This window comes from Phalaenopsis equestris, unplaced genomic scaffold, assembly GCF_001263595.1.
Source record: "Phalaenopsis equestris unplaced genomic scaffold, ASM126359v1 Scaffold000725, whole genome shotgun sequence".
In the NCBI taxonomy this organism is placed as follows: domain Eukaryota; kingdom Viridiplantae; phylum Streptophyta; class Magnoliopsida; order Asparagales; family Orchidaceae; genus Phalaenopsis; species Phalaenopsis equestris.
Window position 1 is genome coordinate 168597 of NW_018165165.1, and position 25370 is coordinate 193966.

The 25370-nt window shown below is 36.0% G+C and overlaps 1 protein-coding gene across 1 annotated transcript in view; it reads left to right on the forward strand.

The window, feature by feature from the left end:
- LOC110030479 (protein fluG) overlaps positions 1-20233 on the forward strand; it is a 128920-nt gene extending 108687 nt beyond the window's left edge. The window contains exons 15-18 of the mRNA XM_020733207.1: positions 12563-12754; positions 14875-15107; positions 16969-17111; positions 19935-20233. Coding sequence (XP_020588866.1) covers positions 12563-12754; positions 14875-15107; positions 16969-17111; positions 19935-19997 — 631 coding nt within the window. The 3' untranslated portion in view covers positions 19998-20233. The remainder of the gene's footprint in view (positions 1-12562; positions 12755-14874; positions 15108-16968; positions 17112-19934) is intronic.
- The last annotated feature ends 5137 nt before the right edge of the window (positions 20234-25370 follow it).

Below are 25370 nucleotides of genomic sequence, written 5' to 3' on the forward strand. Positions count from 1 at the left end.
CTTCTAGGGTTGTATCTATCTGACGGAGAGAACGTGCTTCGACTGTAACTCGTCCCAAGGTGGTGTGTATCTTCCTTTTCCTGCTTGTTATCCTCTTCTCTGTTCTCTGATCATCCTCCTATGCGCCCTTCACCCGTTGGTTCTCCTAGTCGGCTCCCCCAAGCCCTTGCTACTACTGTCGCTACTAATATAAGCTTAATATGTGATATTTCTATGAAATATTTTCTCATGTTTTTGCATCTCTCCTGCTAATATTATGCTTGATAAGGATACATTTATCTTAGTTGTGCAGGAGACATGATAAACGTGAAATTGGAGCAAAAAAGAGCGAAAAATACCATAAGATGGAGATTCTAAACCAACACCTGCGCTTTAGGCGCACTTGTATCGTGTTCAGCTTACCCATGCTAACTGTATAGCTCCTGCGCTCCCCCAAGCGCACTTGCACGCTTCTCTTTACACAAGGCATGACGCCCAGTTCTCTAAAACTTATTTGACAAGAATTTTCTTACATTTGCTGAGTCATATCTATATATTTGCACTTGAGAAGGGATTTAGGATATCTTGGGCGACTGGAGGCTAGAAGAAAGGAGAGATTTTTATTAGAGAGAGTTTTCCCCTAGGTTTTTAAAACCTCAGGGGGTGATTTTTCTCTTTGAGTTCTTGTGAGTTCTTGAGAGAGTTGTGGTGTGAGAGGGAGAGGTGTCGCTTTTATGGAAAAAACAAGTTTTTGTTGTAATTTTTACTTTCATTTACCTCTTACAATGAAGGTCTGGATGGATTTCGTGTCTGTGGTTTTCATGAACATGCATGGCTAAACTATTTTTCGTATCTCTAGGTCATAGGGGTGTTGGTTTTCATCGTGGTTTTCTAAGATGCTTTTCCTATAACATTTTCTTGTATTTTCATGGCCTATATTGTTGGTTAACTTAAGAACTTAATTTACTCCTTATCTGGTCAACTAGAATATTAAAATATTTCGTAAAGCTATGACTTTTAACATGTGTAGTGGAAACGAAGGATTAATCACAGAATTTCGAGAGACTAGATATATTTCAGTGGAATTCTGCAATCATTTAGGGGAATCAGAATAGTTATGTAGAATGAGAAAACCTCAACTTCATGGATTCTAGGCTTCTTTTGACCTAGGCATGGGCATAAAAAGTAACAGATCATCCATTGACAACGATCAAGGAAGCATTTAGAAAGGCTACGATCACCATGATCCCTGAATCATATAAGCACGAGCCTTATCCATCTTCAAAGAACTCTCGAGATTTTTCCCATGTTTTATGTTTCTTCTGCATTTGATCTTTCTGTTTTTATTAGGATTAGGATTTAAAACATTCTTTGTGAAACCGCTAAGTTAGGTTTACCAGATTAGTAAACTAAAGATTTTTCTGTTGAAATAATTGTTACAGTTTCCCTATGGGATCGATACGTGGTAATCTTTAACTACATTATTGCCCGACACATATGCTTACGTTGTACAATTGATTTACTTTGCAGTAAGTTTTGGCGCATCAAGTTTTTTGCGCCGTTGCTGGGGAAATACGTTAATTATTTCTGCTCTTAGAAAAATTTTAGTTGAAAATTTTGGGATTTAAGTTTGACACTTTTTTAATTTTTTTTTTGTTTATTATTATTATTTTTTGTTGTTGTATCTGTAGTATTGTTATTTTCTTTATAGATACTTAAAAAAATTGAAAAAAAGAGAAAAGGCTAAAAAGTCAAAAAAAAATTTCTGTTAATTTAATTTATGCTTTCTTTTGTTTTCGTTCGCATACTGTGTGTAACTTTTGCATGTGAGATTGTTGACAGACTTATGTGGAGTATGATTGTGTGTTGCATACTTTAGATTTTTGTTTATGCATATGAGAGCTAAGGATGACCTCACCTCTTTTGACCCTGAGATCGAGTGCACTCTTAAATGTCTTAGGAGATCGCACTTGTTTTTTAAAACGCCTATTGAGATGGTTGACCCTAACACCCCCACCTTGAAACCATTTTGGAAGTATGCCAACGCTTTTTTTAAGAGATCCATATTAGCATAAACTATCCGTTTGTTGAAGCCAATACCTTTGAACTGCGACCTGTCATAATCCAGATGATACAAAATAACCGTTTTGGGGGACTTCCCACTGAAGGCCCCCAACCTTCACTTGACCAATTTTCTTGAACTCTGTCACCTTCCGGTACAACGGTGTACCCAACGATACCATTAGATTGAGGCTTTTTTCATTTTCCCTGAGGGGTAAGGCTAATGTCTGGCTTAATTCCCTTACTCCAGGATCAATCACGACCTAAACTGACTTGGCCCAAAATTTCTAGCCAAATACTTTACTCCATCCAAAACTGTAAAACTTAGGAATGATATCATCTCATTTAACCAAATTGATGCAGAGTCTATTTATGAGGTATGGGAGAGATTTAATGACGGACTTAGGAGGTGCTTACATCATTCTTTACCTGATTAGCTAATCATTCAAACTTTTTACAATGGATTAGTAGGTTTCCTGAAGTTTATAATAGATGTTGTTGCATGAGGGTCATTAATGTTCAAACCTTTTGATGAAGCCTATCAATTGATAGAAGAGATTGTCACAAATAATTTCCATTGGCCAGCTAAGGAGTTACCCCCAGAAGGTTGCAAGCGTGATGTGTTAGCTATTCTAGTGACCCAAGTAGTTGTTATCTTTAGGAAATTAGATAACTGGGAAGGAGTTACCCCCAGAAGGTTGCAAGCGTGCACGAATTCGATGTGTTAGCTATTCTAGTGACCAAAGTAGTTGTTATCTTTAGGAAATTAGATAACTGGGGATGAATCTCATGCCAAGATTCTCACCCAATGATGGATCGATGCATGGACCGATGGTAGATTCTGGTATGTTGACCTTATAATCTGTTAATGTCGTAGGAAATCATGGTCATAACCCCTATTCATATATTTGCAACCCTATTTAGAGAAATCATCCAAATTTCCAATGGAGTAACAACCCTCAGCGGTGGGGAAATCCTCAACTCAACCATATAGGTCATGGGAATAACCATGGAGCAAACTCTCAAAAACAACCATATCCACCGGGTTTCCAAGCTAATGCTCAGCCCATACAGAAAAGATCACCAATTGAAGAGTTAGTAATACAAAAGGAGAACCAATTACAGAGTTAAGTTGTAGTCATTAAGAACATTGAACATCAATTAGGACAGTTGGTGGATGCTGCAAATAATAAACCCACAGTCGCACTCCCAAGTAATGTTGAAGTCAATCCCAAGGAGAAAGGGCCTGAGCAAGTTCAAGCTGTTAAATTGAGAAGTGGGAAAGATAAGAAGTTACAACTTGGAAAGAACCAATAGACTTAGACCTTGCCTTAGGAGGTGAACCAGAGACTAAGCAGAAGAAGGTAGAGAGGACAGCCTCACCCATTAGGCTTGACCGTGAAAAAATATTGCCACCACATTTTCCCCAAGGATTGAAAAAACAAAATGTGGATCAACAATTTTTCAGGTTCTTAGTGATGTTCAAACAGTTGACCATTAACATACCTTTTGCTGAAGCACTTGAACAAATATCTAGCTATGTCAAGTTCATGAATGATATCTTGACTAGGAAAAGAAGATTAGGGCATTTTGAGATTGTTCGTTTGACTGTGGATTGTAGTGTCATCTTACAGAAGAAGTTACCCCAAAAGATAAAGGACTTGGGGAGATTTACCATCACATGTGTCATAGGAGAAAAGTTTACAGGAAGAGCCCTTTGCAGCTTAGGAGCTAGTATCAAGCTTATACCATTGTCCATTTTTAAGGGACAAGCTAGGAAAGGCTTAGGTAACCAATTGAACTTTACAATTAGCGGACTTGTCCTTAGCCTATCCTATGAGAATTATTGAAGATTTTTTAGTGAAGGTGAACAAGTGCATTTTCCCTACAGACTTTGTGGTGCTTGACATGGAAGAAGATTAGGAGATACCCTTGATAGTTGGCCGGTCTTTTCTAGCTACAGGTAGGGCAATGATTGATGTCCAAGAAAGGAAATTGACTATGCTAGTGAATGATCAAGAAGCTACCTTTGATATCTTGAAGTCAATGAGGTTTCCCCATGATTCAAGTGAGGACCATTGTCATAGGATTGACACAGTGGATCAAGTTGTAGACGAACAAATTATGGATAGTTCAGAAGAAGAACAAATAGAGCCATAAGAGATTAAGGATGAGGAATCTGGTCTACTATTAGAAGGGAGCCCTAGGACATTGAGGGAGAGATTTGAACTCTTGGACACCACCAGCAATGCCAAGCCCCTTGTGCCATCCATAAAGACCTCCCTTGAGTTGGAACTGAAGAACTTCCCTAGCCATATCAAGTATGCTTATTTAAGAAAACCATCAACATTGCTTGTGAGTATTTCTACAAACTTGAGTGCGGAGCAAGAGGGGAAGTTAATGTGGGTGCTTAGGGCTTTTAGAAAGGCCTTTGGGTGGACCATAGTTGACATTGAGGGGAAGTTAATGAGGATGCAATGCGTCAACCAGTTTTTCTGCGTTGCATGATGTCCATCTTTTCAATTGAGATGAGGATTGAAATTTTTATGGATGACTCCTCTGTGTTTGGTGACTCTTTTGACTTATGCTTAAATCGTCTTGCCCAAGTTTTGCAGAGGTGTGAGGAGACCAATTTAATGTTGAATTAGGAGAAGTGTCAGTTCATGGTCACATAAAGGACAGTTTTTGGACATAAGATTTTTGAAATAAGGATGGAGGTGGACCCAGCCAAAATTCAGGTGATTGAAAAACTTCCACCACCTTCTGCTAAGGGGATTAGGAGTTTTCTTAGACATGTCGGGTTTTAGCATTGACATTAAGGATTTTCAAAGATCACCAAGTCCATATGTCACTTATTGGAAAAGGATGCGTCGTTTGATTCTGATGAGACGTGCCCGGCCGCTTTTGAGTCACTAAGATCTAAATTAGTCACCACACATGTGATTGTAGCACCTGATTGGACTTTGCCTTTTGAGTTGATGTGCGATGCGAGTGATTATGTCGTAGGAGCGTTAATAGGCCAGAGGAGAGAGTTTTCATGTCATATACTATACCCAATGCTCAATGATACCCAAGTGAATTACACCACCACGGAAAAGGAGTTATTGGTCATAGTGTTTGCTTTTGATAAGTTTAGGTCCTACCTGATAGACACACGAGTCACGATGTACACTGATCGTGCTATTATCAGATATCTTGTAGTTAAGAAGGATGTAAAACCACACTTAATTTGATGGGTTCTTCTACAAGAATTTAATATCGAAATTGTTGATTGAAAGGGTACTGAAATCAGGTAGTTGATCACATTGTCCAGGTTCGAACAGAGGGATTCTCAAGAGTGCCTTGTCAACATAAATGAGAACTTCCCTGATGAGCAACTCCTCGCCATTTCTAAGGAGCACACCTCGTGGTATGCTAACATAGCCAAATTCAGTGTCAGCGGAATCGTACCTTACGATCTTAACTAACACCAGAGGAAGTTCTTTTTTGAAGGCAGGTTCTACTATTAGGATGATCCATATCTTTTTAGAAGATGTAAGAATCATATTCTTAAAAGCCATTGGAAGTGGTGAACGACATTATTAGGCTTTGTCATGATTCCGAGTCGAGGGGGTTTCAGAAGTTTTAGAACTGCTACTAAGATATTACATTCAGGATTTTATTGGTTTGCCCCATTAGGGATGTGAATGATATGTGAACTCTTGTGATAGGCGTCAGCAGGTATGCAATATTTCAAAAAGAGATGAGATGCTCTTGAATGTGAATTTTGAAGTAGAAAGCTTTGATGTTCGGTGAATAGACTTTATTGGACCATTTATACCATTCTTAGGGAACACTTACATCTTGTTAGCAATAGACTGTCTCCAAATAGAGTGAAGTTGTGGCACTGCCAAATTGGGAAGGTTAAAATGTTCGGAAATTTTTAAAGAAAAATATTTTTAGTCGATTTGGAACACCAAGAGTAACCATTAGTTGTGGAGGCAGTTATTTTTGTAATAAAGGGATTGAGACATTAGTAGCAAAATTTGGAATCACACATAAAGTATCTACTGTTTATCACCCACAGATTAATGGATTGGTGGAGCTTTTTAATAGATAAATCAAGAGAATTTTAGAGAAAATTGTTAACCTCGGTATGAAAGATTGGACTCTCGGGTTGGATGAAGCTTTGTGGGCTTATAGGACTACCTGTAAGACACCCATAGGATTAACACTATATAGGCTGATTTTTTAGAAGGCTTGCCATCTGCCAGTGGAATTGGAACATAAATCATATTGGGCAATTAAAGAATCAATTTATAAGCTTAAAGATGTGGCATAAAGGTGATTGATACTATTAAATGAATTGGAAGAAATTAAACAAGAGCTTATGAGAATGCCCAAATTTATATGGAGAAGTTGAAAAGGTGGCATGATCAAAAGCTGAGTAGGAAGAAATTTCAATCTTGACAAAATTTTGTTGTACAATTCTCGATTGAAATTATTTACCAGAAAACTGAAGTTTAGGTGGTCAAGATCTTTCACCGTAGTAAAATATACTTTTGGGGTAAACATCCACGACCAAAAAAGTAATAGTATTTTTAAAGTGAATGGTTGTAGGTTGAAACTGTACCTAGGTGGGGATAGGAAAGGTCCTATGGAAACCTTGATGTTTGAATCATCTAATAGTAAATCTGGAATTGTCTGGAATTAGGCGCTACCTTGGGAGGTAACCCAAGCGTTATCTTAGGATTTGCACTTTTATTGTTGAGTATCTTGTTCGTTTTATTGTTATGTATGGTGTTTGTGTTTTTCTGTTGTCTTGATCTCCACGTAGTAGTAGATCACTGTTAGGGAAGTAGGAGAGCAAAATCCGAACATTTAGCGTTGGCATACACTGGCACACCCTCGCGCCATATGACGCCCCCAATCCTTAGATTCAGCGCCCCCGCGTCGGATCTGAGGGATTTTTGTGCCCTAAAACCAGAGATCACAGAAAGCCTGTGTTGACCCTACAGCGCACCCGCGCCCATACCAATGCTCTAGCGCGAACCAATAGAGAAGGCAATGAACTTCAGCTCACCCGCATACCTTATGGATGACAGCGCACCCGCGCTCGTACACATGGTGCTCCCGTGCCAGATCCTGATACAAAGGCGCACCCGCGTCGGACATTTTTAAACCTTGTTTTGTCCTGCACTCGCCATTCTTCTCCTCTGCCCTCCCCTTCGCGAAAACACCCGGAGGAGGCTTGAGCCGTAGGAAACCACCACTGGAGGCTGTGAATCTCTGAAGGAAGGTCGCATCTACGATCCTTGGCTTCTAAGAGGTATGTTTTGTGTTTTGGGGAAATTTTTGCCATGCATTGTTACACACTTTCCTCCTACATTTTGAATGGCTCCGAAAATCAAAGGTAAGAGGAAAGAATCTAGATTTGACGACGGGAAGTTCGTAAGTGCGGAGGCCGCAAATCGCTTTGGCGATCTTCTTGCGTCAAGAAAGTTAATACCGGAACGAATATTTTCGACATCTTAAGGGGAATTGCCGAGCAGATAGAGGGAAAGAGGGGGGGAGCGTTTAAGATATCAAACTTATCACCTATTGGAAATTTCTCGCCTATTGTTTGTGAGTTCTTCGCTAACGTGAAGGAACCCGTGGATGACAAGGTTTTCATGTGAGGGAACTAGGTGTCCTACAATCCCAACACAATAAATGCCTATCTGAACGTCCCCCATGTGCCACTATGCTGGTATTCACACTTCTTGGACCCAAATTACGATGAAATTTGTAATTTTCTCTCGAACGGCCGAGTCTAGTTGCAAAAGCGGGAAGAGAAAATTATAAATTTCTTGAGCTCTTCCATGGATAAGGAGTCCAAAGACTGGCACAACTTTATTTGTGTAAGGATCATGCCCATCACAAACCTCACAGCAGTAACCAAGTATTAGGCCACTCTTAACTACTATATTCAGAAGGACACACCAATTGATATTGGCTCGCTCTTCACTTCCTTCCTGGGTCATATCATCAATGGCGTCACTATTGTAGGACTGGTTCTCCCACACCTAGTCACCGATCTGTGCAACTTTTTTGATGTACCAAGTGGGCGAGGTGAGGAGCTCCTACAAGCTTCTAGGGCTATCACCGCTAGATCATTTGGTCTTACGAGCATACTCTGTTATGAAGAGACAGTTCTGAGAGTCAGGGAGGTAGTGCGTCGAGAAGAGAGGAGACACCATCACGGCCTAAGACGATATGCCAGCGTGCCCAGCAGATTGAGGAGATGACATTTGAACTCATTGGGCTTAGTTACAATGTACACTAGACCAATAGGCAGGCTATCTACCACACCGAGCAGTCGTGGTGGCACTATGAGTAACCGGTAGCAATACAGCGCAGTGTAGACCTAGATGTATCGGCGACAGGGATGGTTCGCTGGACCAGAGCCCTTAGAGTTCCCAGCACCATCATCGTACGATCCATATCAGTCTCAGGCTAATATGATGGATGACGACGAGGATGAGTGGTGGGTTGCTACTTGGTCATGGAGATTCGATAGGGTGGAGTGTTGCTTTTGATTTTGAGATTGTGTAGTTCTTATGACAGACTTTGAGGTGTAGTACTTTATCGCATTTGATTATGTGATTGCACCAGCGGTTGCATATATCTTGATTGTTCTTCATTTGACAATACTGTTGACTTGTTTTTTCCTATTTTTTTTTATATACCTTGCAAGCATGTTATTTGGTTCCATACTATTTTTTGCTACAAATTGTTGGGATTAACCTCTCATTGTTGTTTTGATGTTCTACTGAGACGAGTTGGCATAGAGTTGTAAACAGGTATGACATGAAGCAAGTTTGGGCGAAGGAATTCACACCATTAGTTGCCCTTAAATAATTTTAGAACTTGCTCAAATTTCAATTGTTGCCCAATTTTACGAGTTTTAATCCTTTATTGATGAAAAACAAGATTGTATTAAGGCATTGTGAAATTCACTAAAAAGTTAGGATAGATGTGTATAATACCAGCTTTTTGCCTAAAGTGATTTCTTTTTATCAAAACATAGAAATCTCTAAGCATTTAAACAGGTAGGACTATGAAGCTTATTGCCAGTCATTAGAATTTTTTAAAACCTTAGGGATGAACCTTAAATTGACATAATTCATTTAAGAACCAAAGAGCGAATTTAGGGGTAGGGAAAAAAGCTGATTAAGGATGGAATAGGAAGCCTAAAGTTTAAAAGAAACTAAAGAAAGGAATAAATAATGTGTTGCTTAACCAGATATAGTAATTCTCTTATGCCTAAAAAAATGGGAAAAAAAAAATATTGAAAAGAGCCTGGAGATGAAGCTTGAGGTTAGCATTATCATAGTCAAAAGTGGGTCTTCTAATCTTTAGCCCAAGGTCAAATGTGTACTTACATTATTGGTACATTCTTTGGAACTTTTTAAATGCATGAAGAATTAAGGGAGAATCCATGGTTAAAATAAGAAGTAAATGTTTAAAACATTTTTGGAAAAGTAAGAGGGATTGTAATCTCACCAATTTAAATAATTTAGAATTCTTAAGTTTGGAAAATGGGTAAAACATGATGGTTATATAGTGTGATTATGCAAGAAAATCCTCCCTTGGTTTTGGAAATCATAATACCTTAATAAAAATGTCTTTTTTATTCATAGCCTAAGAGACTCATAAAATGAATGCAACCCTGTTGTTTTAAATTTGAGTTAAGTCAAATGGATTACTTGAGGGCAAGTAATAGGTAAGTTTGGGGGATTTGATATAAGCTGAATATTTGATATTTCTATGACACTTTTCCCTGTGTTTTTACTTCTTTCCTACTTTTTTGTCTTAGTTGTGCAGGAGATAGGATGAATGTGAAATTAGAGCAAAAAAGAAACTGAAAATAGCACAAGATGGAGATTCTGGACCAACGAATCTGCACCGCACATACAGCACACCCGCTTTAACCAGGTGCACCAGCGCTGTGTTTAGTGCACCCGCGCCAATTGTAAAGCACTTGCGCTCTCCCAGCGCACCCGCATGCTTCTCTCTGAACAAGGCACGACGCACCCATTCCGTAGACACAGCGCACCCGTGCTAGACTAGCGTGTTCGCGCTGAAATTGCGGTGCACCTGCGCCCAACCCGCTAAAACTTATTTGGCAAGAATTTTCTTGTTTTTTGTTGAGCCTTGTCTTTTTATTTGCACTTGAGGACGAATTCAGGGTATCTTGGACGGCTGAAGGCTGGAAGAAATGAGAGATTTTGATTAGAAAAAGTTCTCTCCTTAGATTTAGCTCCTTTTGGATTGAAACCTCATGCGGTGATTTTTCACTTTGAGCTCTTGTGAGTTCTTAAGAGACTTGTTGTATGAGAGGGAGATGTGTTGCTTTTATGAAAAAAAGCTTTTATTGTAAGTTTACTTTCGTTTACCTCTTGCAATGAAGATCTGCATAGATTTCTTGTCTGTAGTTTTTGTGAACATGTATGGCTAAACTCTTTTTTCATGTCTTTGTGATGTAGGGATAGTGGTTTTCATCGTAGTTATCTGAGATATTTTTCCTGTAACATTTTTTTATATTTTTATGGCCTATATTATTGGTTAACCTATAAACTTAATTTACTCCTAGTCTGTTCAACTATGATGTTAAAATTTTTCGTGAAGCTTCTACTTCTAACCTTTGTGTAGTGGAAACGAAGAGTTAACCATAGAATGCCGAGACTAGATATATTTCAGTGGAATTCTGCAATCATTCGTGGGGATCAGAATAGTTATGCAGAATGCCATGAGGATTGAAAAAACCTAACTTTTATGGATTCTAGGCTTCTTTTGACCTAGACATAGGCATAAGGAGTAACATATCCCCGATTAACAACAATCACGTAGGGAAACATTTAGAAAAACCACAAGCAACACGATCCCCTACTCACAAAGAGACGAGCCTCGTCCATCTTGAAAGAACTCTCGATATTTTTTTTGCCTTTACTATTTCTTCTGCCTGCGATCTATTCTGTTTTTAATAGGATTAGGATTTAAAACCTTATTTGTGAAACCACCAAGCTAGGTTCACCAGATTCGTAAACTAAAAATTTTTCTATTGAAGTTATTATTACACTTTTCCTATGGGATCGATATGCGGTGCTCCTTAACCGCAATATTACTTGACAGGTATACTTGCGTTGTGCGACCGACTTACTTCGTTGTAATTTTTTACGTGTCAGTAAACCTTTCCTCAAAGTCTGCTGCTACCGCTAACCCCCTCCACTTCTTTCTGCTGTTGTTGAGGACCTCCCCCGCACCCATTGTGGGATTTTTTTGCTGTACCACAACCCCAATACCGCCCTGTTTCCAGCCCTCCAGCTATACCACCCAACATTCCCCTCAACCCCACTCTTTATTCTCTTGCTACCCACATCCTGTCGTAACTCCATTTGGCTGCACCACAATTCCCCTTTCCAGCTCTCACCTCTCACCTCTCACCTCTCAAATATTCTTTAGCGGTTTGAAAAGTCAATTTATGGGAAATACTCCTCACTTACACTTACCCGTTGTTGAGACGCCTGTTCAAGGCGTGCTCTTTTTTCTTATTTCTCTTCTTTTCATCTTGTGAGACAAAATGATGTGAATTGGGCTGGTTGTCCTAATACTTGATGCTTAATTACAATTTCATGTTGTTTCTTGGTGATAACTTGATCTTCCGGAAATTTTAGAAAGCAGCCTTTTATGTCTAAAAAATCTATTGAGTTTGAATCATATTATATTTGGTTTTGTGGCTTTTATTTGAACTCATCTTTCCTCAAAGCAATCCTACTCTACATGGTAATTATAACAATGCTATCCACATATTGCTACCAATCCAGTTTGTTATAATCACTTAAAATACATTGAAGAGGACTATCAATCAATACAAGAAACCTTAGACACTGAAATCATTTATCTTACTCATATCTCTACAAACTTTTAGATTAATGTCATATTTACAAAGTGACAAAGTAGATATTAGTTTCTTGTGAGCAAATTGATGCTTCATGATAAATGAATGTGAATTTATTTGAGAGAAAATGAAAATATCACATGCATTAAATTAGGCATTTATTATAAATCATGGATATAAGTCTGTGTAGTAAATTATTATAACTGTAAATATTCATCGAAGTTTATTTTGTTTTAATGGAATAAATTAGATAGAGCAAATCATTCAATCAATGCCTTATATGTTTACCTATTCTATATAATGAGTAGAACTCTCTAGTGTTGGACAATTACTTGTATACGAATTTCTTTGTTCCTGTTTTTTCTCCTTAATAAAAAAACTTATAAAAAATAACTTGCCTACCTTGTATTTCATCTATGCTTCTAGGCTTGTTTCAATGCTTGCTGTTTCATATATGGAGATTCTCATACTTCCTTAGCTGTCTTAAACTCTCTTATATCTTGCTTACTTGGTTGAGCGTACCAATATCTAAGAATTAATAGACAAGCTTCTTTTGATGATGGAAATATATAGTTTGATTACTTGATTATTTGCTTGACACAGGTACTTCTTAGATGATTTTGGCTCTGGATCTCATGTACATTTAAGCTTGTGGAAAGATGGAAGAAATGTTTTTATGGGATCAGAGGATTCAAAAACTCCACATGGCATATCTGAAATTGGAGAAAAATTCATGGCTGGTGTTTTTCACCATCTTCCATCCATTTTTGCTTTTACTGCTCCGCTTCCTAATAGGTTTTGGCTATTTTTCCATGCGGATGATTGCTTGCAAAATATCTTGTTTTTTAAATTATTAGAGTTTCCTTTTTTCATGCAGACAACTACTTCAAATATGATTTTTTTTAATTTATTTGAGAAAATTTCTTATTTCATGATGGTGCATGTAAAGTGGTTGCATTAATGTTCACTAGTTTGCTGTTTAACCAACCATAGATACATTGCAATGTACGTTTCCATTATTTTGTATATCATTATACGTTAATGAAATGTGCGCTATATGTTTTTGAGTTGCTTATTTCCTATTGATTTAAGGGTGATTCCTATCGCAGTGGTTTGGTTGCTATCTTTTGCGATAGGGAGAGCTTGTGTAGGAATGCAGAAATACCCTAGGGTTGTTTTACTTTTTTTTATGAATTAACGTGGAGGTGTAAAAATTATTGTACACTGTAGTACTTTTATTGATAAGTGCCTACCTATTCATTAGTTGATAGAGGGGCATGTAAAATGCCAAAATATAGAAAGAAAAAGTGTCGGGTTCCTAAAATCATTCCGATCGAGGTATAGAAAGTTAAGTACCAGTTATTTCTATTGATTCAGAACTTTTAATAAAGAAAGAAATCCTGTGTTTGAAACAATTTTTTTTTGTATATTTCTCCAAAATATTTGTAGAAAGGATATTTCTTCAATTTCGTGTAGCAAATGGCATCTATTGTCAACTATTATTTTTCATGGAAGGAAAGGCTGCTTTGTGACGGGCATTTTGCTAAATAGATGAATACTTATAAATTATAACTAGATTCATAGATGCCGTGGATCTCAAAAATTAATCCCATGACATCTTTCCCATACCGGTGTTAATCCAAATTATAATAGAATTTGAGATTATTATTGCAGAAATTCAAATGGATACAACAAAGGCTCTTGAAAATAAGAAATAATGACTGCAAACATAACGACTATAGGACATAACAAAAATGGACACAACATATAGATACCAACTACAGCTAGGGTGAAGGTGGGGCCGGGGCAGCAGGGAGGAGGGGCTGGCTGGCTGTGAGGCTGGACCGGCTCGCTCCTGAACCGGTCAGTACAGGCATGAAGCCCTGTGTCACATTCTTTAGGGAACATCGTCATCTGCTCTTATTGGAATTACTTGGGGTTATGATAAGATTAAAAAAGGGGACGGTTGATATTCATAAAATTCCATACGTAGTTAGAACAGGGCTAGTAATGGCTATTAAGTAATAGAAATTATGCCAAAATTTATGAAATGGCCCTATTCGCAGAAATAAGGCTACTTTTAACTATAAGATGATTAGAAAACACCAAATGAACGTCATACAATCAATGTATTACAAAATTTCATTATGAAAATCTTTTATTGAGCAAAATTAAATGCTGTTTTTTTTTTCATTTTTTCTACTGCTGATTATTTAGGAGTTCATCGTTGTCATATTTATTAGCCTTATTTGAATTGTTAAAGGTTGGTGTTATGAATTCTCATTTTTCATTATTTCCTTTTGTGATGTTTGAGGTGTTAGACATTTTTCACAAATTGTTTTAAACAACTTCTGTCTGAATAACTATTTGAGGGTTTAATATAGCATTCAATGTCTTGCATTTTTTTTTCGAAACCATTCTTTAAGAAGTGATGGGGGATATGCCACTTGCCTTACCTGACTTTTTTCTCAACTTGTAAAATTACATGCCAAAAATAGAAGAAAAACATGTTATTCCATGAAATATTTAAACAGTTTATTTTCTGTTTGCGGTGATTTTGAAAGGAACATGTTTAGAAGCATGAAAACTATCTTGTTATAAGATGAGGCTTAAACTTTTATCAGCTATGGTTTTGTATCATTTTAATAAATGCTACATTGCCTATAAGCATACTTTACTTGCCACTGGATGCTATTTTGTACTATTCTTTGTGTTAGATATATCACTTTCTAAATGGGTATACTTTTTTATCACCGCGATGTGCTTCATATTACTTTTCTCCTAGTTTTATTTGATCTGACAATTTGTTTGCATATTGCATATTTTTAAGCCTTAAGGTTTGCTTCTCTTCATGGAGATTCTATTTCAAGTAATATTTATTTTAGAATAATTGTGCGATTGTATCATTTTAATAGTTATGACCGCCTTCAACCAAACACTTGGAGTGGAGCATATCATTGTTGGGGAAAGGAAAATAGAGAAGCCCCAATAAGAACTGCATCTCCGCCAGGCATATCTCAAGAAGTTGTGAGCAACTTTGAGATCAAGTCTTTTGATGGGTGTGCAAATCCACATTTAGCAATTGCTTCAATAATTGCTGCTGGGATTGATGGCCTTAGAAGAAATCATAGCTTACCAGATCCTATCGGTATGATTTTAATTTTGTATTTTTGTAGTTCCAAAGTTTTTTTATTTCATGATTTATTTGGTGCAACTTTTTTGTTGCGACTATTATTTTCATTGTTATTCCGTTGGAAGTTTTTTTTAAATGTGATGGCCAAACAGCAGTTATGCGTTAGCAAAGATTCAGCATTTTATTAAGTTCTGAAATGCTATTGTGCTTGCATCTGTAGCATTGCAGTAATGCATTTTTTGCATGTCGAGACATATACAACAAGACATGCATATGGGGATGACAGGGAGCGATTTTCCCATGAAACCTAATCCCGCGATGCGCGGGTTCGAACGGATGGAGCCAATTTGTTCGAACAAATGGAACCAATTCTGATTTAAGTATATCTTTTATTCCTTTTTATTCCTTTCCTATTACATTATTTATAATTAAGGTTTGTTGTAAGGGAACTATTTATATGTTTGTTTTTCTATTTTGACAAGACTTTTTTATTTATTTTGTGTTTTAGAGAAGGAATCTCTGATTTCTGTCCTAATAGAGTGTTGTATCATTTTCCTTTTGCGAGTGGTGTGTTTGTAGCCTGTGCATGAATAGGTGGTGAATCTTCTTGGCATCTGTGTCTCTTCGTTTCGGCACTATCTTGTTTGTTTTCAGCTGAGACAATTGTTGAGCGATATTTATTCCCGTCCAAACTCCATCAAACTCGTGTGTTCTCTTCCTCTTGTCATTTCACAAACCTGCTCCCGATAAAACTTGATTCCCGGCTACCTTCTAGTATCCCTAGAACTTCATAACTTAATACCGTCATCAAAATTTTTTTCCTTAAATCATTTTTAATGCAATTCCTAGCCCCAATCATAAAAATTTTTAAAATCCAACTTTCGTACCTCGACAAAAATTCCACCCCATTGACTTCTACCAAAACCCTAAACTTTGACTGACATTTTATTTACAACCCTACACTCATCGAAAACTTTGATTGGGAGAAAAGAACACAATATATCATATGAGAAATCTACAAAGATGTGTTTAGGAGCTATGGAAGGCAAAGGGAAATCCGTCAACTATAATAGAGGCTTGCCTCTTGTGAGGAGAAAATCCAAAGAGTCCACCCATAGCCACAATGGTAACTCACCGGGTCGAGAGGAGGAAATGAATCTTTCCCATCTCGTAGTTTCCAGTGACGAAGAATTACCACCTCGACGATTTGACATAGCATCTCAGAAGAGAATCCGAGCTTATTGTTGTTGTTGTTGTTGTTGTTATGTATGCATACATACATGTATAAATATAACACAGAATTTCCATCTTTTCCTAGTACTGCCACAAAAACAGTACATCCAATTACCATTGTTCTTGATAGCTTCAACTGTTCTACTAACTTTAACAATTAAGAAAAAACATTTCTACTTTTTCATCATCATGTTAAATGATAAGTATTACCTCAATTTGTCATGTAAAATTGATTTTATGTTAATTTTAATTTTTAAAGACTTTTCTCATTCTTCCTGTTAAATGGCATGTATTGCCTCAGTATCTCTCCTGTAAAGTCTGTTTCATATCATTATTAATTCTTAGGAAAATTTACATACATACCACACAATTCTTATGTACTTGCATATCTAACACCTAATGTTTGATATTTACCTAACACTTTAATGACCTAAACCTATGCTTGAAAAGAGTATTTCGCTTTTAAAATGATAATAATAGGGATATTTTTTATGTAATATTATTGATTTAATTGCTTTGCATGTAGATATGAAAGTTGGGTGTTAGATGTATAAATAAATAAAAATTGTATTATGTATGTAAATGCTTCTAATTTTTAAAGGGCAGTTTACTTATTCTCATATCATATTCTTAAATAATACAGATGAAAATCCATCTAGTCGTGCTTCAGAACTCAGAAGGTTGCCAAATGGGCTGCACGAATCCATTCAAGCGCTTGCTGAAGATAATGTTTTGAAAGATTTACTTGGAGAAAAGCTAACAACTGCTGTCATAGCTATCCGCAAGGTAGCCTATTATAATTAACTTGGCAACTGCTGGTATTTTTATTTCATTTCAAAAATTTTCCGATGATTTATTTTCAGTTATTTTATTCAGTGATCTATATCAGAAGAAAATGTGTCAATTCCATTAATGGACTTTGCATGCTTGGAAATACATGGAGATGAGTTATATGCACATTGAGTCGCTGTTCAAATATGATGGCCTCTCAGCGGTCTTGACTTTTTAAATATTGCATATTTTATTGTCATGGTCGCATCAATTTAATTGTTTTGCTTGATTGTCCTCCATTACTCTTTACTATTTTTTTTCTTCTTGCATCTACCTGTGCTTTTCTGGTGTTGTGTGGAAAAAGATAAAAGTCTGCCTCTGTGCTTCAGAAGAAAATAATTTTAGGTTTCTAGTAAACCAATTGGGGATTTGTAGTCATCATTACCTCCACGCTTGTTTCTTGATGGTAAAAGAGGTGACAAATGCTACCCGTAGAAGGTTTATTCATAGATGGTGAACCTCGACTAAAGCACCACATCACAATTGAAGCCAAAGCCACGTTAAATTAAAACAATATCACCATCCAGCTAAACATAAGATTGGACTTAAGATAGAGATAGTTAGAATTAACTAATGGACGTGTATGGCTTCCCGAGATTAAGCTTATCTTTAGTTCTTGTTCCTTTTGTAGAGTGATATGTGTTTTATATGGACACAAAAGAACAGGTGATGCCTCCGCCACCACCCTTCATTGTGTTTGGCAAATAGAAGGGAAAAGAGGGGTGACACTGATATTGTAGATGGTCTCCCCAGTTGGGCCACCACCACCTTGCATTGCATGAAATAGGTTGCATTTATTGGATGGTTTAGATTGTTATCTTGAAATGTGTAAATTTAGATGCACGCAAAGGGGCATACATATAAGACCCTCATGTTTGGCGCACACCTTGAGAATCATCAAGAGGGATTGCATTGGGATTTTTAAAGGTGAGAAAAATCATAGGGTTAATGGCATTTTCTTGGGTTTTCTTAAGCCAATGATAGAGTTTCCATGACTCTTGGAGCCCTTAACGTCGGTGCGTTAGATGACCTCAAACATCAAAGGCTGCTGTTTGGTTTTGGCGGTGTAGACCACCCTGGAGATGAGTTGAATTGGGGAAGTGGCCTATAATAGGAGTTCATGATTGGTTTTGAAAGCCTAAACCTGGCTCAAGGAGGACCCGACTAGGGTGAATCATTGTGAGACATCATGATTGGTTTTGCTATCGCATCCTACGCTTAGGTGTGAGCCAAATAGAGGTAGTAATTCCACTTTTAGTTACATAGACCATGCTTAGAGTGTGTTGAATTGCGAAGCAATCTGAATGGAAAATCATGATTGGTTTTAACAACTTAGGCTACATTTAGTATGACTATTTTGGGTTACTGATTTATGCTTCTCAGCTGATTCCAAGCTCATAAATGTACTGAACTGCTAAAGCACTTGAGAAATTGTGGTTAGTTTTGATAACCTACAGCAAGCTTGATTTTATCTAAATTTGGATACGGATTTAGATTATATTAACTTAGATTAAGTGAAAATGGAGCTGAATTGGGAGACAATGACAATGAGAAATCATGGTTGATTTTAATAGCTCAAACCAATCTAATTGTGAGCTAAACTAGGGAAATGAATACTCAATGTAGGTTGCTAAGGTGAAGAGCACATGGCAGAAAGAACGTTTACTATATCTATAGGGTTATTTTTAGCAAGTAAGATACTAGTTGTTTTTGATAATATAGAACAGGCTTTGATGGGTGCATAATGGGGTTGCAATCACTTCGAGACATTGGCACTGATTTTTATAACCCAAAACTAGCTCAATTTGATCTGAACTGCGGCAGGGTCAAAGAATCTGAGAGGAGTCTTTAAACTTGGTGTCATCTTTGGAGAGCTGATCCCATACTACTAGAGTTAAGAGAATGGCTATTACCTCCATGATTTATCCGTTAGCAGTGTGCCTTACAAAATGACCTATGTTTGATGCCAAAACTAGGATTGTTTCTATGCAATATTTATGTATTGGAGCTTTTGGAAGTCTTTTCATTAACTCAAAACCATTAACCATTATTTCGCCAGCACTTTCTGCAATTAGAACTTGAGAAAGCAAGTCTTTGCAGTCTCAACTATCCTCATGTTGACGGAAGGGCTATGAATGTTCAATATTTTCTCCAAGAGAAAATTATGTTTGCAATTCTCTTCGCTTGCTTTCACATATTAAAACCACATCATTCTTCTACTAATATAACAAATTCATTAAGAGTGATTACACAAATAATTTGGGTTTCATTTGGTATTTTGATTTTAAGCCCCTTCGCTTTAAAAAGCATGACACAAAATTTGGATTTATGCAAGAAGCTTGTAATGTATACTGCATGCACTTGCATCTCGTTCATGGCTTCATGATCATGCGAAGCATGATTAGAAGAAAAAGGGTGATTTCCGTGCATATCACATAATCCTTTTGTCTTTACATATCTAACTTCTAAATTTTAATATTTACTCATATAACATGTAAATGTTTTAGTACAATTTTGATATTGAAATATTATATATGTTAAAAATCAAATGTTAATTGTTAGATATGTAAATATATAAGAATTGTGTTATAAAAAAAAAAAAAAAAAGAAAAAAAAAACTCAAATTCTGTGAATTATATTTAACTCATGATTTTTCCTTGTCCTTGTCCAATGCATCAGAAATTTCGTTTTTCATTCTGTCACTATCTATCGCAAATTTCACTTAATTTTACTTTCTTTGCTAGCCAGGTTGTTGACTGGGAGTTTTAAATTTTGCAGGCCGAAATTGATTACTATGGAAAGAACAAAGAAGCATACAAACAACTCATTCACAAGTACTAAAAACTCTTCAGCATTCGACTTCTAATTCATGCAAAACAGTTGCTGTTAGTCACATACCTCATTTTCTCTTGCTTAATTTGCGTTTCAATAAGTCCGTCTCTTTTGCCATGGATGGATGGTTCGGCCTTGTCCACCCTTAAACAGTTTAATCATATGAATTGTTTTCAAATAATGTTAATGAGCACATCTCAGATGTAATGGAATTTCTTCTTAATTTTATTTGTTGTTTTTTGTAATCTCTCTCTCTCTCTCTCTCTCACACACGCGCGCGAGCAGGAGCGTGCGCGCGCACAAATACTCGCAAGAAGAAATTGTACCTTTGGGGAATATCACTGGATTGCTACTTGAAATTATGTAGTCTTAGAGTATGAATTACACACTAAACAAACGCACAAGCAGGCGCGTGCGCGCGCACAATTACTCACAAGAAGAAATTGTACCTTTGGGGAATCTGACTGGACTGCTACTTGAAATTATGTAGTCTTAGAGTATGAATTAACATGTTAGACCCATAAACTACCTTTCTAATTTTAGGCGCCTTGCTATTTATAGCTAAATATATTGTTTAATTTTTAATTTGTATTAAGCAAATTTAGTTTTCAAAATTAGGCCTTTGTTTTTTTTTTTTTTTTTTGTAAAATTTAAACGTAAAATTTGGCTTGGTTTATGAATATCTGCAAATTTATTAAGCAAATTTAGTTTTCAAAATTAGGCCTTAGTTTTTTTGGTAAAAATTTAAATGTAAAATTTGGCTTGGTTTATGAATATCTGCAAATTTTGGTCGGTCTCCAAAAAGTTGCTTGTCCATCAATTTTTGCATGAACGCCATTAAGATAGATTTCATGCCATCAAATTAATCATTTGTGGAACTTAAATCATCTTAGTGGACACTTTTGATCAATCAAGTATATTTTTCATAATCTTAGTATATATCTTAATTTTTACATCCTTTGAAATCCATCTTAACATAAAATTTTATATTTGAATCAAACAAATTAATATAGAGCTAATATTATATAAATTAATTATTATTAAATTAATAACAAATTAATTAGTTAATCACTGATTAACAAAATAATGCAGTATAATCCGTTGACCTTCGCATGCAATGGTATGATCAATTTGAAGGGTTGGAATTGAATTAGATAAATTGAGTCGCATTACTTAATTATATAAAACTAATTACCTAGGGTTTAACTAGCATCTTCCCAAAATAGTCTTTTGGGCTCTTGGGTAAGCAGTCTAATGAAAGGGATGAAAAGTAAGTGCTGTAGGTAATAATGTAAGGCAAATTCATATGTTTTAAGTTTTATTTATATAATTGTATTTAATACCTTTAATATAGTTAAATACAATCTTACTTCCCAGTTTTAAAATGAACAGCAATCTGAAGTTTGAAGATGCCCTTGGATAGGTATTTTGAGAAGGAAGACTGATGCTTTTGTGAAGAACTTGGGGTGTAGAGGAGACCAATTAAGTTACATGTAATTATAATTATTCAACTTACTTAAGCTTAAGTAGCCTCTTAATACTCATTCTCCATTTGCTCCCCGGACTATTGGATTTAAGCAAGAGAAAATTTAGAATAATCTATTCAAGGTAGAAACTTCTTTTTAGGATTATTGATATATTGAATTATTTTTAATTTAAAAATTCATAAATAGTTATAAGAATTGCGAGATGTGAGCTTGAAGCGAGGTTAGAGAATCTCGTTATGATGTTGGTCCGTCAATCTTGGTGAGATAATCAAGTACTAAATTAAGATATAAAAATTATATTGGATCATAATTTGTATTGCTTTATTTGCATTTAGTTTATTATGAATTTGACTATATTAATGGGTGATTAGAACATCTTTCATTTTATTAGTAGCTCCACAGTTAATAAAAAAATAAGCTGATGAGTGGTAATTTTATATGAGAATAGATTATAAAAGTTAAAATGATTAAGAGAATGTTAGAAGTAATGTGATAGATAGTGAAAGCCTATGCAAATATGAGGTTATATTCCTAAGATAGAGAATAATTGATAAAAATAAATATACAAGTAAATGCATATGAATGTTGCTAGTTACTATTAAACTTTATGGAAATTTACATACCTAACAGAGTTCTTTTGTATTTACAACTACGTTATTCGTACTATGTATTTTCCATCTACTTAGCTCTGATTCATGCAAATCATAAAAACTAATAGTGGAAATTGTGTTTGATTTATTTGTCCAGCTATATTGCACCATTATTATAAGGGTTTAAGTACAGTGCAACCAAAAAAAAAATGATGATCAATACAAAACTTTAGACTGGTTGGATTTGGGTAGGAAACTCGTATAACTTGAGAACGAATGAATGCGTGATATAATTATTATATGATTAATTATGTTGAATGATAAATTACACTATCATAGGCAAATATGCCCAAAAAATATCAAAATGAATTGATGTTGAGTTCTCCAAACCACATATTGATCTATAAATGCCAACAAGAAATAATCCCAATAGATGTGGGATTTAAAATATAACAAAGGAGGAAGCTCGGCCTAGTGAATTGTAGGATATTATTAAATTGACTTCTATTGAAAAATATTTTTGTGAATCAAAGCTCCTAGACGTCAACATTTTTTTTCTCTTGATCTTTTGGGGCCATCCTCGTTTTGGTAATCTTCAAAGCATAAGGATGTTAAGGAATGGAAGTTATGGAAACAAATCAGTGAACAAATAGATATTTGTTTGCCACTGAATCCGTTTTATAAAGGAGTTGATGTCGCAGTGTTGTAACAATAGCCTTTAACCTAGTGAGGCTTATGAAACTAAATATCTGTAATTACCCGTTATAGAATGTCACAAAAATTAATTAGTGAGGTGTGATAGTACTTGGTACTGGCACTACGGTGCTAGTGTGATAGTACTTGGTACTGGCACTGCGGTGTTGGTGTGATACTTGGTTAAATAGATTTAACCCATTTTATGTTATACCAGCAATTGATGATGCGTTGTGGAATCATAGGTCGGAGTGGTGGTGTTGTCTGATCATGTAAACTGCTTGGGTAAAGATAAATATACCACTCGGGTGAAGATAGATAAAAGACCTATTATCCACGATTTTCATGTGGTAACAACACCTATTACTTCGGCATGGAAGACGGTGTTATGACACCAATAAGACTCCTCATGGCACTGCAGCATTGCATTTTAAAACCACAAAACTAGACCCTTATCACAAAGGGGGGATCGAGGCATGCATTAAAGGATCAAAAGGTCTTTAGGTGTTGTCGAAAGCATTGGCATCTAAATGAGCAAAAAATGACACTAACTTCATGACTATATATTTTATATTGATAACATTAAACGTGCTACATGTTCTTGCGCTCACAACATGTTCCATTTATACCAGCACATTACCAAACGACACCCCCATTTTGGATGGGTGGTTCCTCTTTTTTGTCTAAATCATCCTATATACGGCAGTTTTGATTGTTACCTTCAATTTCATCTCAACTATCACCATTGCTATATATTTTATATTGATAACATTAAACGTGTTACATGTTCTTGCGCCCACAACATGTTCCATTTATACCAGCACATTACCAGACAGCACCCCATTTTGGATGGGTGGTTCCTCTTTTTTTGTCTAAATCATCCTATTTACGGCAGTTTTCATTGTTACCTTCAATTTCATCTCAACTATCACCATTCATGACATAAACCGATCTCATATAAAAATGAGTGAATTTTCGACACTTGATATTAAAGTTGAAGCGACTAATTGGTATTAGGGATATGAGTACTATGTTGGTGAGATAAAAAGCTTTTTATCACTTGTTTTTTGGCCTACTAGCTACGTGATGACCTAATAAAATAATGAAATGAGTCAAAAACCTATGCAAAAACAAAGTGACATTCTTGAAATAGAAAAAAAACTAATAAAAATAAAAGTATAACTAAATAACTATAGATGTTGCTAGTTACTATTTTGAATTTACTAACATGCTCATTTACATGGGTATATATAGGAAATGCATAATCTCATAATATGGGTATATATATCATCTCAAGCATAGGTAAGGTGTCATCCATGTAAAATTAAAAATTTAGGTGTTAAGATATATAAATACATAAAAATTGATTGGTTGGTAAGTAAATCTTCATTTATATATATCCTAAATGATTGATTATTAGAACCCATCAAACATGTCCAATGTGGATAGCTCAGCCTTGTTCGCTAGTGCTTGAATTCAAACAGAAGATTAAAATAGTTCCTTTTATCTGTTCATTATTAATTCGTTGAATGCTGCTGAAAACAGAAGATTTATCTGTTCATTATTAATTCGTTGAATGCTGCTGCCGTGGTCTTCTTTTGAAGTCGGGCCCAGCAACGGTGAAATAATTGCTAATATAAAATGAATTTGCGAAGAAGCAACCAAAAACGTTAAACATGCATATCGAATGGCTTTCCATCACATTTAGCTAATAGGAATGATAGACAAAACACCTGAAGATTTTTACATGGAAACCCTAAAAACGAAAAAAAACTAACTGTCTGACTTAGTTGCGGAAATCCACTATAAATTGTACATTTACTTGTCCCATGGGCCGGAAATGGTTACAAAAGTCTCTCAAGTTACAACATCGATGCAAGGAGGATCAATAGTCTGGGCTCTAATGTCTTTGGTGTCGGCACGACATTTGGGATGATGCGTAACTTCGATGCTTCGTCACAAGGAGGCGACAACGGTAGTGATCGACGACGGCCGACAAATAATGGGTGACTGTAGTTGGTAGCTACAAGAGCAAGATGAGCTCATTGGATCGTCGATGCAAGTAATGTTGGACTCTAGCTCATTCTTCAAGTTAGCCTTCTTCAGGCTTCAAACTTCAAGTCCCCTCTCGAGATAAGAGTAGGGCTCTATTTATAGAGTTTCGGTTGCATTGAAGAAATGAATTTAAGCCACTTTAATCGGAAGACCTGAAAAAAATCTCTTTATCATACAGTGTTTGTTGGATATTTGAGTGTATTATTGATGTCGGAATTGAGCGATCTTGTACTCATTGGATTCTTCTTGTCGAGACGCAAGATTCAACTATGGGTTTGTCAGATTCAAAATCCGTTTGAACTTCCAAAAATACCTGGAAAATTTTCAAAAGTAGTTTAATGGTTTGTTCTAGGCTTTATTTGACTCAAATTAGATTGATTTTGGTATTGTTTGCTCCGTCTCGTTGAGCTCATCATTTGACTATAAGTTTGTTAAAATTAGAGTTATGGATGACTTTTAATCAAATTTTGAATATTTATTGATTAAAAATTTGCACCGAGAGATATACATCGAGATTCGTGTCAAATGAAAAAATTGTTCATGAAATACCAGTTGCC